At 36.3% G+C, this 23,823-nt stretch overlaps 1 protein-coding gene across 2 annotated transcripts in view; it reads left to right on the top strand.

Annotated features, from left to right (window-relative positions):
• Positions 1-23,823, top strand: part of LOC150103860 (protein SCAI) — a 399,077-nt gene that overhangs the window by 29,963 nt on the left and 345,291 nt on the right. The window contains exon 3 of one of the 2 annotated variants that reach the window (XM_090396560.1): positions 21,825-21,911. The exons of the other annotated variant lie outside the window; for it this stretch is intronic. Within the exon in view, the coding sequence (XP_090252686.1) occupies positions 21,825-21,911 (87 nt within the window). The remainder of the gene's footprint in view (positions 1-21,824; positions 21,912-23,823) is intronic. 2 annotated transcript variants of the gene reach the window in all.

Below are 23,823 nucleotides of genomic sequence, written 5' to 3'. Positions count from 1 at the left end.
TTTATATAATCCATGAAGGTTATTTTATTTTGATAGCTTTTCTGCCATTTTGCATTTTTTTACTAACCAGTTATTCTTGTCTCTTTTAACTAGTTTTCTAATTTCTCTGGTTAATCTATTATATTCATTTCTGTTATAGTTTCATGCTTTTCCTTTGATTGCTTAACCTTTTTACTTCATTTGAGATCCAATCCTTTTTACTTTCTCTTTTTATGTAACCTATTGTATTTTCTGTCGATTTTAATATTTCCTTTAATTTGCACCAATGTTCTTCGATGGTTATATTCTGTTTTGGTAGTTCCTTCAGGTTTTTATCCAGTTCTAGTTTATATTTTCTTAGAATATTGTTGTCTTGTAGTTTTTTTACATTCAGTCTCCTTTTGACTCTAAAAGTGCTTTCAGATTTTAACTTTATTCTTAGGTTTGCTAATACTAGCTTATGGTCTGATCCACAATCTGCAGAAAAGAATCTGCAATTTAGGATACTTGATTTCTATCTTTGGTTTACAATAATATAGGCTATCATATTCTTGGTTTGTCTGTCTGGTGATATCCATGTCCATTTTCTTTGGGGTTTTGGATGTTTAAAGAGAGTATTGGTTATTGTTAGTCTATTATTTGAGCAGAAGTTTAGCAATCTTTCACCACGTTCATTGCTTTCTCCATACCCAAACTTCCTGATTACTCTTGCCAGGTTATCCCAGTCTTTGCCTACTTTTGCGTTTAAGTCCCCCATTACAATTAGGAGATCTTGACTCGAAATCTGCTGTACTGCTTTTTGCAAATCTATATAGAACTCCTCAATGTCTTCTTCTGATGATGTCGAAGTTGGTGAGCATACTTGAATAATAGTCAGTGATCTGATTGATGTTTTAAATCTTGCTTTAATTATCCTAGGTGAGATAGGATTGTAGGACAATAGAGAGTTTTGAGCCTTTGGTTTTAATATATGTGCTACTCCTTCTTGGTGTTTGTTGTCCTCCCTGCCTGAAGTTAAGATTTTGTACCATCCATGGTGGAATTCTCCCTTTCCAGTCCATCTGGTTTTGCAGAGTCCAATCACCCCCCCCACACACACACATACAGAGAGAGAGAGCTCCACACTTGTGGAGCGCCATCCAGGGATCCAAATGCTGCAAAACTTTGCAGGCATACAATGTGCGTCATGTGGAAACAATATCTGAGAGAAAAAAAGAAGTAGTTTCAAAATTCATCATCAAAAGTTGTTGTAAATATCATGCAACTTGGCAGGTGCCAGAAGGTTTAAAAAGATGGACATGGGATTTTTCCCTTCATTCTGATTGTTGATACCATCCACAGTGATTACACTAACCTTTCCCCGGCATGCTTTGTTTGTGAAACTACTACCTAAACAACTGCTGCTGCACTCTGTGAATTTCTTCACCTGAACAAAGGTCAACAAGTGCCATCTCCATGTGTTGTTTTGTGACAAATTATTAGTTTTGAAGAAATGGGATCGTTGGGAGTTAGATCTGGAAGAGATTCAAACAAATTAGTTCACAACAAGTGAATGAAGTTCCTACTGCCATTGTGGAATAAGCCATAAATAACAGCATTGGTTCTTGTAGTACATGTGCTGTATCAACATACATAGATGTGCCTTGCACAACTGTCTAGAAAATTTTACTGGAGATTCTGCATTTCTATCCATTCAAGATAACCCTGACATAGAAGTTTCTTCCGCAGGACTTTGAAAGTTGACTGATATTTACTTTAACATTCCTTGCTTGATTGAAGTTGGATGCTGTGTGACCGTGGATGATTTTGTGGGGAGATGAGGCTCACTTTCATATGAACAGAGCTATGAATACTCACAATTGCCAGGTATGGGCTGTGCAAAACCTGCATGCAATCCAACAAATTCCTTTGCATTCACCCAAAGTTACCGTCTAGTTCGGGTTTGCAGTTTCATTTATCATTGGACCAGTCTTCTTTGAGGGCATTCCCTAGTCTGGTCCTGTGACCTGCTCAGTTACTGCCACAGAAAGGTATTGCAACATGATAAACAATTTTGTTTATTATTTAAAAAAAAAAATCAGCTACTGTCTTTTATTTGCATATAGGAAGTAGGCAAGGCCATTTTACCCCTATCTAACTTTTGGAGAATGAGTGGGCAGTTCAATCTCCACTGGTAGCCAATCAGAGATAGCTGGCCCAAGGCTATCACTAATTAAGTAGCACACAGTGAAGAGATGGCTAACAAGTGCCACCATCTTGTGGTACCTGACCTAACACAATATTTTTAATGTCTGAAAATAGTGTGGGTTCTACAGTCAATTTTCTTGAGTTTATGGGACGAAAAACCCGAGTTTCTGGAAGAAAAAAACCCGCTTGCCTGTGCCAGAGATCGACTAACTCGGGAACCAGTCGAAAAAGGCTTAGATAAAGTTCCTCTAATCAGTGACTAGAATTGAACTCGGGATGCCCTTTCTTTGGGTAGTTTAGTGCTGAGGAGTGTAAACACCACTTCCACTGAGCTACACAGGCTCTTGTTTATTATTATTTATTTTATTTTTTCACCAGAGGTCAGGCTATGGTAAATGATTAACAAAACATTTAGATTTATCTTACTTTTGTGTAGTGTCATGTAGCTTGTGTTGTGCATATGTGTTTTCCTGATGATGAACTTTTTAGGTTTTTTCATCTGGAGTTGCTGGAGAATTTCTGGTGGAGTCGGGAAGAGTTCCAGTTCAAGATCTAATCGATAGCAGGCAGCTATTCTCTGCTGTCGGTTCGCGATGTCGGTTATAATTATCTTAATTATAACCGACAGAAATTCTCCAGTAACTCCAGATGAAAAAACCTAAAAAGTTCATCATCAGGAAAACACATATGCACAACACAAGCTACACGACACTACACAAAAGTAAGATAATTATAACCAAAAGTTTATAAAAGATAATTATAAACAAAAGTTATAATTATTTTCATAATTATAAGTAAAGTAATTACTCCAACATGTGCATTTTGTCTCCATAGATGCTTCACTATGAATTTTGTTGTACCACATCTACAGCAATACCTTTGCATGGATTCAGTCATTTTCATGCAGGATGGCACAGGCATCCATGCATGGGTCAATCCTGTTAAATAGTTACTTTTCTTTAATTTTATTCTTTATTGTGTTCTACTTATATCACGTATCTTATTCCCAGTTAAATTTATCCACACAATTTGGCCGATTCTTAGAAAGATTAAGTATATTAAATAAATTGACAAAGGTAGACTTCTGAATAGAGTCCGATCCTCAGCAATGACGGTCTGGAGTTACCTCCTATTCAGGTTCTGGCAATATTTATTTGATCAAGCTGCACCAGCCAGATCCCTAGGTTAGAAATTTTTCTTAACCAAGGAGTAACCCTCAGAAAATATACTAAGTAAATCAATCTATTAATTATTCTTTATCTCAATTTTATCTATCTCTCTTAAAATACTTTAGTTTGCAGTCGTGGTCTCTGTCATATAATTCTTTCCTGCTCAGATTCAAATGTTAGCACGCAGTGCATTGGATTCAAATCAAGGCACAAAACAGGTTAAGATAATCAAGATACATTTATTAGATTCCAAAGATTACACATTTATAATAAAAAACACTCAATAGGAATAGAGTTATCCCAAGTTATAAGGTTAGGCATAACAAGCCTAACCTTATAACTTATAATATGATATGTAATTCACATATCATATCTAAGAATAGGCTTATTTCACTACACAAAATTCTAGCCTTTAAATATCTTTACTATCTTACACATATCCTTAAAACATTCACATCGATAACTCTATAGATCATTATTTATAGCAAATTAACTACTGCTCATTCACACAAATACTAAGGAAACAGCCTTTAGATTCTAGACACTGGTATCTAAATCTCACTATAGTCCTTCTCCCTACAATTTTAGAGTTTTATAACCTAACAACTCGTTTCTTCCATAACACAATATTCCTTTCTCTCTTAACAAAGGAATTATAAAAGGGTTTTACATTACCACATTCCTGTAACTTATTCAATCCTTTCTTTATAATTTCACTCCGAATGTTCGATCTCATCCTTGGTGATTAACTCACGGGCTAGGTTTGGCCTTCATTGTTCTGTCCTTCCATCGCATTCTCGACTGGAAACGGCATGGCTTGAATCGATCCATGTGGACGTATGTGGTGGTCAGTTTCTTCAGGCTTACTCGGAAGAGTGCCTAATATTTCTTCTTATATTCTTTCCTCCCGACATCGCAAACCAACAGCAGAGAATAGCTACCCGCTATCGATTAGATCTCGAACTGGAACTCTTCCCGACTCCACCAGAAATTCTCCAGCAACTCCAGATGAAAAAAACCTAAAAAGCCCTGAACTGGGGGCACAAACCCGTTTTATACTTCGTATCTCTAGTGCCCTCTTTTACCCAAAACTTTCTGCCCAACACTTTCTTTTTCGCACCCGGCTCCTATTTTCATTCCTATCTTCCTGGAATACTTCGTATGTGTGCCGCATCTTCCCAGAAAACACTGTGCGCGTGGCGTTCACACATAAGCAATTTGCCGTTGGCTATACAATTTATCTGAAGTTGTCGTTAATGGACTTTGATCCTTCGTTATTATGCTCTAACATATATCTTATAGAGAAACTTCTTACATTATAATCTTTTACAAATAAATGACATCTTTCACGTTTAATTAATATTACAAAATTTGTATTTGTATAATTCTTTAAACAAAATTGGTATCTTCACTTATTTACAAGCATTTTCGTTATTGTTTTAACTAAATTTGTTGGATCTTGAAACAAAAATAATTTTTCAAGGAAATCCTTTCATTCAAGATCCAACAATCCATACAGGAGGTTGTTTGAGAACATTTCACGGAAGCCAAAATGATCAGCCATGCATTTTCTACTGCATGGCTACTTCATTCACCTGAACTTCTTCCCTGATATTTCTGACTCTGGCGATTTCTCAAAGAGAGGGTTTATGGGGATCATCATGATAACTTGCCAGCATTGAAATGCAGCATTTTGGATGAAATGCAGAAGGGAGAAAGATTAAAAAACACATATATTTTTCAATGTATTCCTGCAAAGACCACATAAAAATAAATAAATAAATAAATATATATATATATATTAAATAAATTTAATAGCTAGAAGCTGAGAGATACCAAAATAGAGAAAGAAAATAAAACAAACAAAAAATACTTTATTATCTTAGTAGACAACTAGTTTTGTCTTCATAGAAAACTTCATTTAGTGTATAACTCAAATAGAAACACGGAAATATATATTAAAAGAGTAACAACAGCTAGAAATTAACTTGCAAATGTATTACTGATTTGAAGGTGTTCTGGATGCCATAGTACTATTGGGCATGTTCATGTAGTCACGATCTCATGATCATTAAAGCTGAATAGCTAAAGAGTGATAATTAAATAGGCTATAGCTAAGGTTAGTGTTTAGATGCATTCTGCTGTTGAACATACTGTGTGAAGGATGTGTTTGTGGCATACTGGGGAGGGATACTGTACTGTTCAATGTTTAAGCACATTGAACAGTACAGCCCTTGAATAAATAATGGAAATTAAATTGTTATTTATGCTTCTGTTACTTTTTCCCCTCTTAAACACACATGCACACACAGAAAAATTACTACATCTACATTTGGCACATCATACAGTGCCCCCGGTGGTGACTTTTGGAAATGATTTTCCTTTTGTCTTTTTTTGTTTTTTTCCCTCTCCCCAGATATTACTTTTGCATGACTGATGCACAAAGTATTCCTGCAAAGTTTCACAGCATTTGGATCACTGGGTGGCACTCCACAAGACCAGGGATACTTTAAATTTGATAACCCTATATAAAATAAAGATGTACCAAAGCAAGATTTTGCTGAAGCACTTAATACCAAATATTTGGTTTGAAATTTTTTGTTGTGTTAATCGACTGTTTATGATATTGGTATGGCTTCTGGTCAAACACTAGGTTATAATTAGTTAAGTTTTTGGGGAATCAAAAGTTATACGTGGATTTTCAAACAACAAGGGGTGCAGTGCCTCTAACCTCCCCTCATTGTTCAAGGGTCAACTGTATATATATTAAGTAAATTTGATGACAAGAAACTGAGAGATACCAAAATAGAGAAAGAAAATAAAACAAGCAAAACAAAAAAATACTATTTATTATTTTAGCGCACAACTAGTTTTGTTTTCATAGAAAACTTTATCGGGTGCATAACTTGAAACACAAAAATATACATAGATAAAAGAGAAAATAAAAGAGAAACAACAGCAAATTAACTTGCAAATGTATTACTGACATTTGAAGGTGTTCTGGATGCCATGGTACTGTTGGTCACGTTCATGTGGTCATGATCTCGTGATTATTAAAGCGGGACAATTAGTTAGATTATAGCTAAGGTTAGTATTAAGATGGACAAGATTAAAGATAGTTTCTGTTGATTCCACAATTCTTACCTCCAGTTCATTGTAGCATCTAAAAATGTTTTCTGATTTGCTCTAGATCGCTGGATGAATGATAGTCTTCATCATTAAGGCAAGTAGAAATAAGAATGTGATTAGATCGTGCTCTGCCATATGTAATGTCTCTCACATGTTCTTCCATATGCAATTCAATGGATTTATCCATCTGACCAAAATAGGGCAGGCTGCAGTTACACCAAAGATGATAAACTCCTGAATACTTTAGGCTGTCATGTTTTGGTTTGGATGTACCAAGTAAGAAACAGAGTTTGGAAAGAGGACCAAAAAAAGTGTGAATTTTAAATTTCTTGAGAATTTTAGGTAACTTTGGTGAAACAGTACTAACAGTAGAGATATAAAACCTTTTTACATCAGTACTATCTTTAGTAAAGTGAGCAGGTCACAGCCATACATATAAATAATTAGTAGGACAATCACAAACATCCATGCCCTTGGCCAGATTCGAACTCACCGCATCTCTGGCTGGAGAGCAAATACACTAACCACTCAGTCAACCAGACCAGCTCCAATTGCGAGGTAAATTGTATGCTTGGATGTTGATTGTTGAGACGGTTCAGGAACTCCTTTAAAGAATCTGGTCCATGACTCCAAATTAAGAAAACATCATCATTATACCTTTTCCATAACCTTGGCTTTAATAAGAAGGAATTGATTGCTTTTTCCTTAAAGCTTTCTTAATATAAAAATGCTAATATAGGAGATAATGGGTTGCTCATGACTAAGCCAAAATTCTGTTTGTAAATAGCATTTTTAAAAAGAAAGTAACCAGAATTTATGCAGTAGGTCAGGAGTGACAACTATTTTTTTTTTGATAACTTATATTTTGAAAGAATTAAAACCTCTTCTGTAGGCACATTAGTAAAGAGGGAAATTACATTGAAACTTGCCATAATTTCATCTTTTTGATAAAATTATATTTCAAAATGTTGTTTTGAGAGCTTGTATGTGGGAGAATAATGTCTAATGCCTTCTACGATGGGTCTTAGTGGAGCATTTTCCTTACGTATTTTAGACTAGGTATATAATTGGTGGATGAGAGGATGAAGTGAATGAAGAGATAATCTAAAGTCTCTAGGAAATTCTGTAGTGGTTTTCAGCAGATTGTTAGTATAATTATGAAGTTCACGAGTTGGATCCCATTCAAGAATTGAGTAGGTTTCTGTTTGAAGTAGTTGTAACATTTAGTTGTTGTCATCTTATATATATATATATATATAGAAACTTTGAGAGTTTGAAAACTGACTGGAGATCTTATGAGAATACAGTTTTTGACATCAGAGTTGCCTTAGCTTGCACTATTTACTTAATCTTTCTCAGGACTCTCATATCTGTGGTTTCTAGTCTTTGGTCAAGTGTTTTGTTTTTAACCCAGCTCTATTTCTAACAAATTGGCAAAAATTCTCAAGAAATATAAGATTCATATATTATTCACCCTCTCAACAAACATTCGATCCTGGCTTCGCCCAGTAAAACCAGAACATAATTTGAAGTATCCTAGTGTGTACCATCTTTGGCATGACTGTAATTCCCCATAATCATCAACAGCTTTCTTCAATCCACTGCTGGACGAATGCTTATACTTGCTTCTTCCATTTTAACTGGTCTTGTGCATATCTCTATCATAAATGTTATAGCACCCAACTATGATGTTATATATTACATCATAGTTGGGTGCTACTATAGACCAGGTGATGGAATAGATGGTGGAGATGGTATGCATAAACAAATTGATGAAATGAGTGGAAGGAGGGTAATTATTATGGGGGATTTCAACTATGGTAACATTGATTGGAAGGAGGAGAGGACACATATGAGGAAGGAAATGGATTTTATTCAATTATTAAGGGATAACTATCTGAAACAGCATGTAATCGAAAATACTAGGGGTGTGAGAGTGCTTACCTGGTAATAGTATCTGAGAATTTGACTGTAAGGAATATGACCACGTTGCCACCTATTGGTGAGAGTGATCATAAGGTCTTGACCTGGGAGGTGGCTAAAGGTGTGAAATTTGTGATTAAGACAGGGTATATGTGGAATTACCGTGCTGGCAAGTATGACAAGCTTAGGAGATTGCTTGGATCAGTGCCATGGCATGTACAACTGCAAGGGCTGGATGTCGATAGAGCATGGGAAGTGATCAAAGAGCATTTACAGGAGGTTATGGCTGATTGTATACCTAAGGTCCGAATAGTGAAACAAGGAGGGGTTAAATGGATGAATAACACCATTAAGCTTGAGCTGCAAAAAAAGAAACAACTATGGAGGGAATTTAAAGAAAGGGGTGACCTGCAGGCACACGAACGGTATAAAGTGCAGGCCAGAAGGGTAACAAGTGTGGTAAAAACAGCAAAAGCCGATTATGAAAGGAAACTAGCTATGCAAGCAAAAGAGAATCCCAAACAGTTCTTTCAATATGCTGCAAGCAAGGAAAAAACTGTACATGGCAAAATGATTTTAAGGAATGACGATGGTAAAGAGTTCACTGAACCAGTCGATATAGTGGAGTTACTGAGCGCGCACTTTGCAAAAGTATATCATCCAGGTGGTGACGTTGAAAAAATGAAGGAACCATTAGTTTATACGGGAATTGTGATGAATGAAGTGGAGGTGAATAGTCTATTACAGAACCTTAATGTGAATACATCTGTGGGATTGGATGGTATACCGGCACGGGTCTTGCATGAAGCGGCTAATGAATTATCAGTGCCCTTGACCATGTTGTTTAATCTGAGTCTCGGGTCTGGCTTAGTCCCGAAGGCGTGGAAAGAGGGGAAAATAGTTTCACTGCATAAAGGAGGATCCAAGACTATGGTTGCAAATTACCGACCGATCAGCATATCAGGAGTTGTTGTCAAGGTCTTGGAGAAAGTAGTCAAGGGAAAAATACAGGAATGGATTGATGAAAATGAGATACTGTACAGAGGACAGCATGGCTTTGTGAAGGGTAGATCATGCCTCAGTAACTTGCTCAAGTTTTATAACAAGGTGACGGCTGAACTGGATAATGGAAATGGGTTTACAGTGATACTGCTGGACCTGGCAAAGGCGTTTGACAGGATATCACATGGAATTCTAATCCGTAAACTACAACATATGGGAATGGATATAGGGTTGGTGAGATGGATAGCTGGGTGGTTGATGGAGAGATATCAAAGAGTAGTTTATTTAGAGTAGAGTCCAAAAGACCGCCTGTGACTAGTGGTGTGCCACAGGGTTCTGTTCTTGGACCACTGCTGTTTAATCTGTTCATTAACGATATAGGGAAGGGTCTAAGAGTAACAGTTCATTTGTTCGCTCATGATGCCAAGTTGGGTAGGACGATAGTGAATGCAGAAGATGTCAAAATCTTGCAGGATGACTTGGATAGATTGGAGTTCTGGGCTGAGAAGAATGGATGTCAATTTAATGTGACAAAATGTAAGGTTATGCATTTTGGGGTGAAAAGATTAGCAGCAGTATACCACATTGGTGGAACTGTACTCCAGGATATTGATGAGGCCAGGGACTTGGGAGTGTTGGTCGATAGGGAGATGAAGTTTAGGGGGCACATTGCAAAAGTAGCTAAATCAGCTCATCAACTCACTTGGTTGTTGAAAAATACCTTGAAGAGCAGAGACAAGCAAGTTGTTGTACCTCTGTACCGAGCCTTGATAAGACCTCATCTCGACTACTGTGCCCAGATTTGGTCACCTAGGTTCCTTCTTGATGGGGAGGAGGCAGAAAGGATCCAGAGGCGAGTGACTAAGATGATACCAGGTCTATGGAATGAACCATATGAGAACAGGTTGAAGATTTGTGGGTTGCAGAAATTAGTTGATAGGCGGAAAAGGGGAGATATGATTGAGACATTCAAATTGCTCAACGGTTTCTATAAGATAAATTCAGAGGATATTTTTGAGATCAGGACTGGTGGTGGGAGAACTAGGGGACACCTATGGAAGCCGGGCAAGAGTGTGGTTAGCATTGGTGTTAGAGCTGGGTTCTTTACTTTTAGAGTGGTAAATGAGTGGAATATGCTGCCAGAGTCTGTTGTGGGTGCTATGACGGTGAGTGAGTTCAAGGCAAAGTATGATAGATACTGTGAGAATGTCGTATAGTTGTGTGGACATGACGTTTATGGCCTCCCTCGATGAGTCTAAGGACTCCTGGAGTAGCCCGTAGTAATAATAATAATAAAAAATGTCCACAACATCTTGTTATCTCATTGTCCCATCTTATGACTGGTCTTCCTGGTTTCTGATAATCAGTTCTTGGTGTCCATTCTATTGCTAGACATTCTCATCATTACCTGTGCAACACCATTTGTTGCCTTTTATTACTGAGGCAATGTTTATTACCTTTGTTTGCTTTCTTATGCAAGTATTATTCTTTTTATCTAACCAGGTTATTTCCAAAATAGTTCTTTATGTTGTTTTTAGTCAGATTCCAGGTTTCACTGACATAGGTTATTTGTTGTCATCTTATATATACAGGGTGTTCGGGATAAATTTGACAGTTTCGTAAGGAAAAAGAAAATCTTCTTTGTATCTATTAAATTTAATGAATTGACAAAAAACATTACAGGCAGAGTTAATTACAATACTATCAACAAGATTTACTCAAAATAACCACCATTAGCATCGATCACAGCTTCAATCCTGCTTCGGAACCTCGAACAAGCTGATGCTACAGTCTCCCTGGGAAGGGCCGCAAAAACTGTTTTAATTTTATCCATTAACTGGGCTTTTGTATTACTGGAAGTGCGATTGGTGTCTTTTTCAACTGCGCCCCATACAAAATAATCCATGGGGTTAAGGTCTGGGGAGTTTGGAGGCCAAACATTTGGACTGGTGAAGTCGTAGAAATTTTCAGACAACCATTTTTGACTTTTCCCAGAGGTGTGGCAAGGGGCTGAATCCTGCTGCCATACATACGGCCTACCATTGGCTACCCTTGTTATCCAGGGCTTGACTACAGTGTTTAGCAACTCCACGTAGCCATCTGAAGTCAACCTGAGGCCCTCTTGGAAAAAATGCGGAGGCATCACATTGCCTTCAGAGGATACACATCCAAAAACCATCACAGTTTGGGGAAATTTAGTCTGCATTACACGAGGAATGTCCTTTGTACTGTATGCAAGCCATCTGTTATTCTGCGTGTTGTGTTTTTGATCCTGGCAAAAGTTTTTCTCATCGGAAAAGAACCAGATTGTTTGTGGTTCCGCAGGATGTTTCACTTTGCTTAGAAGTTTCTTTGCGTTTATCAAACGTTTTTCACGGGCCTTTTCTGTAAGCAGCTGACCTTTGCGGCGCTTGTATGAGTAGTAGCGGAGGTCTTCATTGAGTGCAAGCTTCATAGTAGAGGCTGCAACATTCATTTCACGTGACAAAGCCCGAATTCCAATGCCAGGGATCTTCAACACCTGTTCCTGCAGATTTGCGAGGAATTCTGCTGTACGAACACAATCAGATTGTCTGCTAGGGATCTTTCTTCTTGCTACATCCTCGTAGTCACCATTGCAAGTCTCTAGTTCATGCCTGATTGTTTTTACTGTATTCAGGGAGCATTGGGCAGCAGTCGAAATATCCTTATTTTGATGGCCGGCACGAATCATCATGATACAAGTTATTCTCTTCCATGATTCAGGTGGGTTCCAGCTATCCATCCTTTCTGACATCTTGTATATGAATGAAGAAGGGTCCAACCTTTTAAATGAAGAGAAGTGTGTGTTAATACATGTAACTTACGGAAAAATATAATTAATTATAAATATGTCAAATTTATCCCGAACACCCTGTATATATATATATGTTGGGAGTACACACTTGTTTTAGATCTTTCTTTTTAGGCAGTTTGGGAAATTGCTTTTAAATATCTCTATAATGTGCTGTTATTCTGACTGAAATTTCTTTATCAGACATTTAAACATTACACACAACTATGTTTATGGTTATGTGTAATGTTTTTCATTACTTGGATGCTGGAGAGCACACTGACAAATGATTTCATTTGTTTTTGTTCTGAAGTAATACTTCATATTATGGAGGACAAACTGAGAAAATAATTGAGCTTCCTATTGGAGAACATTTCCAAGATATCACTTACAGTAGAACTAGGCTGAAACTTTATCCAGTCATGTTCTTAATTCTTCTAATCCTGACGGCCACCAGTTCACTATACACTTTGCAAACCAGGATAGATCTGAAATCATATGTAAATACTATGATCAACATGAAAGAATAATCTTGGAATCAACAGAAATTGTGTTCACCTTAATGTCAACCTCAGTCACAACTTATGACAGACGTGAGACCATGTCCTCATGCATGAGAACAACAATGCAGTCTGAAAATTCACCCAACTGTGCGCAATTCATTGATAATTTAAATCTTTGATAGATGTACTCAAGTAATACATTTTATGTAGCTGTTTATTATTATTATTATTGCAAGGATGCAGTAAGTGCTTCTGTTGGTGTATATCCTACTACTAGAAGGTAGGACTATTTTGTTCTTTAATTTAATTTTCTTTCCTTTTCTGGAAAATGAATGGATAATTCATCCTATTTAAATAAATTGGCAATGTGGGCAAAGGACAGTGATTGTCAATTCAATGTTGTAAAATGTAAGGTAATGCACTTTGTGAGGAAAAGATTACATGTTTTGTATCAGGTTGATGGTATTAGATTATAGGAAATTGATGAGGCTAGGGATCTGGGAATGATGGTGGATAGAGATTTTGAAATTCAGAGGACATAATGCAAGTGTTGGCAAAATAGCTGAGAGGATTACTTGGATAATAAATTTAGTTTAATCCTTTATCCAAGTGTATGCAAACAAAGTTTGCACCTGAAGTATTTTCAGGACTTGAGGCAACTTGTAGTAAAGGTGGACCAAGCTCTCATCACTCCTTGTCTCAAGATCTCCCATAATGCAAACACATCTTCTTTTGGACATATATAATGCTATGCATTAAGGGAAGGACCGGTTTCGACCTTTATTGACGTCTCATCAGTGGGAGCCAGACCCAGAAGTGGTGATACTAAGGCAGAAGCAATGGAGAGGTCATAATTACCTATACGAGTTGCCAAAAGGTGCACCACCTTATTATTAAATTACTCTGGATTTAGAGAAAGATGTTGGAAGTTTATTTTCCACTTGGTTAGACTATAATAAATTTAGTTTAATCCTTTATCCAAGTGTATGCAAACAAAGTTTGCGCCTGAAGGATGCTGAAGAACACATTGACAACTAAAGATAGGGAAGTTATTATCTCTCTTTATAAGGCTATGATTTGGCCACATGTTGACTACTGTGCACAGATTTGATCACCTGCCTTTCTGGGAGATCAGGAGGTGGTAGAGAGGATTAAGATTCAGAGATTAGCAACCAAGCTGAGATGAGTAACCTCCTAGGAAGCATTCCTATGAGGATAGTTTGAGGATAGGTGACAGTTTAGCTGATAGAAACTTATGAGTTATTAAAGGGATACTATAAGATTGTCACAGAAAGAAATTTTTGAATACATGGGGAGTGGGGGTGGAGGGAAACGAGAATCAGACCTGGAAGCTGTCTAAGAGTGTGATTATTAAGCATATGCGAACTAGGTTCTTTTCTTGGAGACTGGTGAATGAGTGGAATGGATTGCCAGTGGTGGGTAGTTGTGAGTGCTCCAACAGTGAATTGGTTTAAGATGATGTATGATAAGTAGTGTGATAATGGATAGTGTAGGTCTCCTGTGATGAATCTTTCGACTCCATGAAATGCCCGTATAAATAATAATAATAATTCATCACAAGGATTGATATCATAATTTACCTACTCTGATTTCAATTTCCACAGAGAACTCACAGAATTGCATGTGCCTGAATTTTCTTAGAATGCAGTTTTGTAATGGAGTGTTATGTCATTCTTGTCCTGTGAAAACACAGGACAAGAATGAAAATTGAAAACAGAGTAGGTAAATTATAATATCAATCCTCGTGATGAATTATCACGAGGATTGATATTATTATTATTATTATTATTATTTATATGGGCATTTCATGGAGTCGAAACACTCATCGCAGGATGAGTCTTTCGACTTTTTATTATTATTATTAATTATTATTTTACATAATTAAATGAAAGCATATGAATGAAACTACACTGGTGTCCAAAAACTAAGGATGAACTGCATTTGTAACTGATAAATGAAAAAATTTTCATGACTATATCCAAATGTGGGCATCATTATTTCCATCATACTAATAAATTATATTACACAAAAAAATTGACTTCTGAAGTTCCTACAAATTAAATTGCAATACGTTTTTGGCAAAAGTTACAAATTTCCTAAGGATGTAGTTAAGGAATTAATGCAGTGCTTACAGAAAATTATGCGGAGAGACAATTCAGTATGGAATATATCCACCACAAACTGCGATGCAGCTGTCACATTGTCATACCATGTGCTTAGCACCAAGTGATTCAGAAGTTCTTGAGGCAAACTGGCCCACTCCTCCTTCAGAGCAAGGATAAGGCCTTGTTTGTTTTCTGGAGGGGAATTTTAAGCAGCAGTGTGTCTCCCTGTTGCATCCGAAATGTGTTCTGTGGGTTGAGATCTGGAGAGCATGCCGGTCACTTGATTCATTTAATATCCTCCGTCTCCAGAAGTATCTCCACTGCTTGTACAATGCAGTGTGTCATTATCATTCATCACAATGAATTCTTTGCTTACAGTACCACAGAACAATTGAGAATGACATTGAAGAACTTCTTTGCAATATTATTCATCAGTCGTAGTCCCTTTTTCCAGCACTTGTAGCTTGGTACATTCATTAAGCATAATGCCTTCCCCCACATCACCGTATCTATCCCTTTCAAGAACATTCTTACAGTGGTATGCAGTACCACTTTTATGTGAGATCACGTGTCATCTAGAATTGGAGGAAAGACTAAAATGACTCTTATCTCTAAAGAGTACACTAGCCCATTGGAGTCTTGTCCAATTTTTATGGATACAACACCACTGAAACCTTTATCCACAGCTCTACGATGAGCTGTGGATAAAGGGTTGCAGACTACAGGCCTTCTGGCATATAGACCTGCTTGTTGCAGATGTCTTCCCACAGTTTATTGAGATAACTACATACCTGTGCTTGAATGGAGCAGACTTGCAAGTTGGCCTGCTGTGATGTGTTGATTACGTTTTGCTGTTATAACCCAAAATTTGTTTTCATACTCTGTAGTAGAGTGAGGGTGACCTCTTAGTAAACATCTGGAACATGTTCCATTGGTCTTAAATGCTGACCAGAGCCTGGATACCTTTGTGAAATTCCAAACTCTCTGGCAATATCAGTAATTCTACAGCCTTCAAGCTTTCTAAAATTCTTTCCTGCATGAAGTCATCTAGATCAGGGGTCGGCAAACTTTTGAGACGGAAGAGCCAAACCTGTCCGTCACAACCATTTCAAAATTATTGGAGAGCCATAAATATATTTTTACAAATGATGAAAATTTAAAGTAATATTATAGTAAATGTATAGTAATATATAACAAGTTATAATATTAATTATATCTTTATTAAATGAAGAAAAAAATCACACAAAAAATTGCTCTCATTGGTTTTAATCAGTGTGAGCAATGAGCTTGCATTTCCTTATAAAGTTTCTGTATGTCCGGTTTGTAACTAGTCGTTTTTACTTTGAGGCACAATTCCAAGTTGGCATCAGTAATTTGCCTCCTCAATTTACATTTAATGAAATTCATGTTAGAAAACAATTGCTCACATCAGTATGTAGATCTGAAGATACTGAGAACACCAAATGCATATTTTTTCAACTCATGAGTCTGGAAGACTATTCCAAATATTGAAAATCATTGAGTCTGCCTTCTGTAGTTCTTTTGTAGCAGTCTGCTTGTGCTGTGAAATCAGACTGGATTTTCTTTTTACAGTTCTTCTACAGGGTGACCATAAAATAACTTTCCCTCTTTGGAGGCATCTGTAGCTAAAACCAGTAAACGGAATGAGACTAAATTTTATATTGAGACTTTTGAAGGCACGGGGAGATGATTTCCGCGAAAAAAAGATTTAGTACCAAAAGTCACCAATAGGGGAAATTTTGGGCCTGGCAGAGCCGAAAACATGCGGATAATTACTAAAGGCAGATAAAATGTAATAATAACATTTCCACGGTGTAAGCGACAGCCGCATCACTCATTCCAGCTGGATATGTGGCACGTTACAATGATAATAATAATAATTAAACTAAAACAACTTGCGAGAGAGACAGAAATTAACGTAGTCATTGAACTCACAGGAAATAATATTTTATTCATCAGAATCAGCGGCCCCTGGACCACATACACGATTTTCAAAGTTTGATTGGAAGTGAAGCATTTTCTGTAAGATTTTCCAGGCTGTACCATAAGCTATATCAAGTTGGCAAGCTATGGCATGAGTGCTTCTTCCAGTTTCTTCAAACTTCTTAATCATAGCTCTCAGTGCTACTGCTGACATAGGACCTGTACGCAGGTTATGAAGCCTTCTAAATTCCCAAAGGGCTGCTACGGCATTGCACCGTTTAAGGTAAAACAACTTAACAAGTTAAGCACGCTGAGGCAAGGTAGGACGCATACTGAGCACAATTCGTCAGTCATTCGAATAACTGCCTAAACGTTCCCAATCTCTTTTTGAATGGAATTGGTGGCGCTGCTGTCATGTACGCACAGTAAAATTTGCATAATCCTTTTTACCTGCATTTACTGCAAATATTTGACATCTTGCTGCTCCGCCAGCGCCAAAATTTCCCCTTTCGGCGACTTTTAGTACTAAATCTTTTTTTCGTGAAAATCATCTCCCCATGCCTTCAAAAGTCTCAATATAAAATTTGGTCTCATTCCGTGTATTAGTTTTAGCAACACATGCCTCCAAAGAGGGAAAGTTATTTTATGGCCACCCTGTATTTCAGTACCAAGACATACAAATTTGGAGCTCCATAAGAGTTTGCTTATGTCAAGTCCAGCAATTGTATTTCAAAATTAGTTTTGTCAATATCAAACGGAGAAAATTTTAATTCCTTCACACTGACATTAAGAGGATTTGTAATAAAAGCTAGAGTCGCTTTATTATTTCTGAATTACTGAAACCTTTGAAGAAAAGATTCTCTCATGTTTAAAACTGCTGTCTTGAAATAATCTTTGTTAATGAGGGCATTGTTTTCTTGGCGATATTGAGACAAGTTTGGGAAATGAACTAAAGTTCCCCTTTCTCAATCTTCAGCGAACAGAATCAATTTCTTTTCAAACGAAATTACTTCCTCTAGCATTGAAAAAGCAGTATTTCCCTTGCCTTGTAATTTACGATTGAGCTGATTCAGTTGTGATGTAATATCCACCATAAAGTACAATTTTTGCAACCACTGATCTGTTAATTCTGGATATTGAACATCCTTGTTGTTGAGGAATAGTTTGATTTCATTTATGCAAGATGCAAAACGCTGTAACATGTCGCCTCTGGAAAGCCATTGTACTGGAGAAGATCTGAATACTCGCTCTCCATTTCACTTAGCAACTCTTTAAATTGTCAATGGTTAAGACCCCTTGCTATAATGGTGTTGGTAATCTTAATTACCAATTCCATAATTTTACCAATTTCTTCTGTAAATATTTGTGCACAAAGTGATTCCTGGTGGAGTATACAATGGAAAGTAATCACTTCACGATTAATTTTTCCTTTTAAAATTGGAACAAAACCCTTTTTCGCTCCCGTCATACTTTTTGAACCATCGGTTGCTATTGATGCAATTTTGTTGAGTGGGATATGATTTTTTTCCATGCATTCAAGATTGGCATTTGCTATGTCCTCTCCACGTGTTTGGCCCTTGAGTGGCAATAATCCCAGAAGTTCTCTCGGACCCTCAGATGATACCTACTGCACAAAAAGGGAAACTTGGGTGTCCTTGATGTCGCAAGACTCGTCTACTGCAATTGATAAAGTTGAAGTTAATTTAACATCTTCGACTTGTTGGTTGGTCCAATTTGAGGACATTGTAACTGTCCTATCTGCTACTGTTTTGGCAGACAACGGTATGTTTTTAATTTTATTTGAAATCTCTGCTTTGTTTTTGAAATCCCGAAAATGTTCTTCAGATGCATTAACAAAACATTTTATGTATTCACCATCTGTGAATGGTTTTCCTCTCTTAGCGATCTCCTGATTCACTAAAAAGCTTGCAATATCAACATCATTGGCAGACTCTCTCCAATAATTAAATACAGAACTTGATTTTTCAATATTTTTCTGATGTTCTTCAGCTGCTCTCTTTCTCGTGTCACTGGCAAGATATTTTCTGGCAAATATGGCATGTTTTGTTCGTGCAGTGTCTCTCCAAATTTGACTTTTTGTTGTGCACCAGTTTTTCTTGGCAAATAAGACAGGTTGGAAGGACATTTGAGTTCGAGATGAATGCGAAAGGTTCAGTCCATTCAGTTTTAAAGTCACGATGCTCATCTGTTGTTTTTCTTAGTTTTTTCTTCGTAGTAGCCATGTTGAAAAGTACCCTAAACAATATATTTTATTTAACATGTTATATAAATACATTATATAAAAAGAAAATAAAAAGAACTAAGTGATTATTCAAAATAATAAATGACGAAAATTCGAAAATATAATAAAAATAAATCTCAGCAGTAACACATTTTGTTATATTGTTATATGTGAAATAAAACACGCCGCGGTAAATCGTGACCATGTTTTAATCACAACCTGGCAAATTATAATAATAATTGCCAGGTTGCATTTATCACCTTAATGCAGTTTCTGGATGCGCCCAGTCAAAAGAGATTACTGAGTTGCAGAAACAGCAAAGCGACATGGACTCCGCTTTCACATTTTGTCATTGCCAACGTTGCCCTGCCCAGTAGAGGGCACTTGTGCGCTCACTTATTAGTCGCTTTGTTGCTCTGTAAATGACCTCAGATGTCGAGGCACCCTAAAACTTAATCCTAATTAGTCACTTTGTTTGGCTGCCCTGCCTACCATGTGCTTCACCATCCCCTCCACTCCCTCTGTATACCCCCTCCACGCTCGCTTTCCCCTCCCCGACATTGCACATCTTAGTGCCACGAAGTTTTGAGGGACCTATATAACAAACGAAATCACCATTATGTGAATAAAATCCTTTAAAAATTTTATAAATGAAACTATGATAGTTTAATTTTCATTTTCAATTTTACTTCAGAGCCACATGTACATATCCAAAGAGCGCATGTGGCTCGCGAGCTGCAGTTTGCCGACCCCTGATCTACATAATGTCTTTAAGACATTATAAGACATCCAAATTCCTTCACAAAAAAGAGCTTCCTTCAAACACAATTCACTCAGCACAGTGTTTTGCCTTTTATCCTCATGTGCTATCATGTGACCTTTTGCTTGTGATTTGAAAATTTGAATGTGTACCCGCTTTCTACTCGAAATTGCCACAAACTGATTCATCTGAATTTGCAGTTGTAATCTTCAGAAATAGTGTTTATCCTTAAGTTTTGTACACCAGTGTATTAATTTACAGTTGCCTTTTAGATTTGTGTGCATGTGAAGTTATTCATTTTAATATACTTGGAATATAATATTCTGGCTTTAAGTTAAAAACTTAAGTTTGAAATGTAAGCAGACTTTCTAAGGATGAACAGGATTGGAATTTAGTGCTGGGAATTATCATAATCCCACTATGGCACAGTTTTTTCATATATTACTCCGACATATATCAGGTCATTCCAAAAGTAATGTCGTATTTTATACTGTACTTGTTCAGATGTGTCCCATCTTGTCTAAACATCAATTTTTAAAGCTTTATAAGTACCGCTAAGCTGAGGCGGCCTCATTCAAAGAAACTCCACCTTGCAAGAACATCATACATAAGTTATTGTTTAAATAACTTATATATAATTGTATGGCAATAATGTTTTGAATATGCGAAAGTGCTAGCGATGATTCCAAAAGTTTCGACAAGGGGACTTTAGCTTGAAAGACTCCCTTCGCTCTGGTGCCCTGTCTCTTTCAATAATGATATGCTGGAAGTCACTATTGCAAGAAATGCCAATGTAACTGTTGAAGATTTTGCAAAACATCTTAATTCCACTTCATCGACCATCCATCGCTGTTTGCAAGAACTTGGAATAGTGTCTAAGCTCGACAAGTGGATTCCTCACAACAATCGATCAACATCTACACTTGCTCTTCATTCTTGAGAGGTTCAATCTCCGTTTTTGAGTTCTGTAGTCACCAGTGGTGAAAAGTGGATACTTTACAAGAATGTTAAGCACCTAAGGCAGTGGGTTCATTCAGGGGAACGAGCTAAACCTCAGCCGAACCAAGACCTTCACCTTCAGAAGGTTTTGTTAAGTGTTTGGTGTGATATGACTGGTATTATACACTTTGAACTCTTGCTACAAAACCAAACAATCGCAGCTGAAGTATACTATGAGCAACTTGATCGATTGAGTATACTATGAGCAACTTGATCAATTGAATGAAAAACTGAAAAAGAAGAGATGTTCTCTGATCAATCGAAAGGGTGTTGTTTTTCACCATGATGACACAAGCCCTCATAGTGCAAGAATCACCTGTGCCAAGATTGAGGATCTCGGTTGGGAAAAGTTTCCACATCCCCCCCCCCCCCCCATACTCTCCTGATCTTGCACCTTCAGATTATCATTTCATTAATAAAAACAATATGATATATTAGAGGCACTGAAATGGAGCTTATGTGACTTCTTTTCCTCCAACCTTCTGAATTCTATAGAAATGATATTATGAAGTTTCACAACGTTGGAAGAGTATTATTATTGATTCAAATAGAGAATATATACTTCATTAAATTAGCAAGTGATTTATCTTTTATATCCTTTCAAAATAATGCTAAAAATGCATTATTTTTGGGATGATCTGATATGAGAGGCTGAATGGCTTATAGCAAATGAATACTGAATATATATTGCTTGTGAACGTCTTCATGCAGGAGATGATTTTTGTCACCTGGTGTCAGACCTTCTGTATGTTAGAGATTTGAAGTAACTTGTTAAAGTATACTATGTTTCATCTTTCTTTGGATTATCTATCCCTTATTGTGCACCCTTAGTATTAATGTACTGTTTTTAATGACAATTCCACTTTTTATGAGTAGGATTCTTAACAAAAAACTGAAAGTTCTTTGTAGTAACAAATTATTAATACAATAAGTATTGTATTAACAAATAAGAACATTTTAATTCTATATTAGTTTAATTATGGTTTAATTACATTAATAAACTGCTTATTTTTATATTACAAACAATAATTAAAGCATTTGTTTTTTAGGCAAGTGTTGGATTCAAAATATGGACTTAAGCGATGGCAGATAGGGGAAATTGCTTCAAAAATTGGGCAGCTGTATTATCATTATTAGTAAGCTAAATTAGAAATAAATGTCATGTTCTTTTTCATTATTAGTAAATATCTTATTGCAGTGGCATAACTAGAAAATTTTGTTTTAAGTTAGACCTCTTAAGATATTTTATATGGTTTCCTTTGAGTTTAAGTCTCTTTCCCCATATGTTTTCTTCGGCTCACCTAGTTCCTCCTACACACATTCTCCCATCCTCCTTACATCGTGGGATGCCAAAGTATCATAGATGTGACACTGTCTTATTATACCTTTATTTAATTAATAGCCTTTTAAAATATTTACATTAGTATTCAAACAGAATCAGCCATCCTAATCATTAAGAGGAAAATAAATATCAGTTGTAAAGTAGAAGTGAAATGAAAATAAACAGTTTGATTTGGGTGAGAAGAAAAGTAAAAAGTTTACATCAGGAATCTTTACTCTTATTGCATAATGCAGTGGGCAGGACATCTCTGTGTGAATATTTCTGAGAGTAAGTTATATGTAATTACTAAAAAACTCTGTGTTTGTCATTTGTGCAGGGAAAGGCTTAATTTAAATAAGGATTACCTTGTTTTAATTCTTGAGTTATTGGAAAGGGGTCTGCTAAATCATTTTGTATTTTAACTCGAGCTTTTGAATTTTTGATTGTTAACCTTGTAAGTCTTACCAGCTTATCTGGTATTCTATAATTATCATAATCTCATATAATTTTGCTCTAATTATGCTGTTATATGCTTGCTGAAAATCAATAAAAATTTGATCTTATATCAAATTCCCAAAATTTCTCTAATAATTATTTACATATATATCTCGTCTGCTGATTTGAAATCTCCAAACACTCTTTTGCTTGCTGGTTGGTTCTAACATCATCTGCATATGCCACAATCTACACTGATTTGTTTATTAGTGTCTCAGACCCCAAAAAATTAGATTAGACAGTTTTGATTACTCCTTAAGGATATAAAAGGCATTAACAGATTTTTTTTTATTTATTTATTAATATCTAATAGCAAGGATCGGATAATGTATTCTAATGCTAAGTTAAAAAGTATTGGTGTAGAATCACCTTGTTTTTATCATTGAGTTATTGGACAGGGATTAGTTAAATCATTTTGTATCTTATCTTGTGTTTCTGAATTTTTTATTGTTAACCTTGTAAGTCTTGCAAGCATATCTTGTATTCCAAAACAAGAAACTCAAGGAGATGTGTTTTACATTATGGGTAATACTAAGAATAGTGATCAGAACTTTACCCACCTTTGCAACAAATTGCCCTAGTGTTGAACTATGTGCTTTAGCTTGCGCTACAGTCTGCTGAAACTTTTATAGTTTGCTATATTCGGCATGAAACTCTTTGATTCCTATCTTTGAGTTTCTTATTCGGCTTTGAAATAATGTGGAATTTAATATCCCCTTAATTTAAATAATGTTACATCGCCGAAGTGAAGCCTATTGGCTCTTTATTTAAGTAATTTATGGGTGCACCTTTTTGACAACTTGTATAGCAAAGTATAAAGTTCTCTTCGCTATAACCCTTAATTTAATTAATGTTACATTGCCGAAGTGAAGCGTATTGAAATAATGTGGGATTTAATATCCCCTTAATTTAAATAATGTTACATTGCCTAAGTGAAGCCTATTGCTCTTTATTTAAGTAATTTATGGGTGCACCTTTTTGACAACTCATATAGCAAAGTATAAAGTTCTCTTCGCTATAACCTCAGTATTACCTGGTCTACTTGCTCACTGATGAGACCTCAATAAAGGTCGAAACTGGTCTGGGTAGTGACCTTCCACCATAATATTTAACATCAAACATCTCCTAGGAGATGTGTTTTACATTATGGGTAATACTAAGAATAGTGATCAGAACTTTATCCACCTTTGCAACGAGTTGCCCTAGTGTTGAACTATGTGCTTTAGCTTACA

Source organism: Typopeltis vanoorti, chromosome 8 (assembly GCF_054136105.1).
Source record: "Typopeltis vanoorti isolate ZY-2024b chromosome 8, IOZ_Tvanoo_1.0, whole genome shotgun sequence".
In the NCBI taxonomy this organism is placed as follows: Eukaryota; Metazoa; Arthropoda; class Arachnida; order Uropygi; family Thelyphonidae; genus Typopeltis; species Typopeltis vanoorti.
Note: the sequence above shows the minus strand (reverse complement) of the source record. Positions and strands in the feature narration are given on the sequence as shown.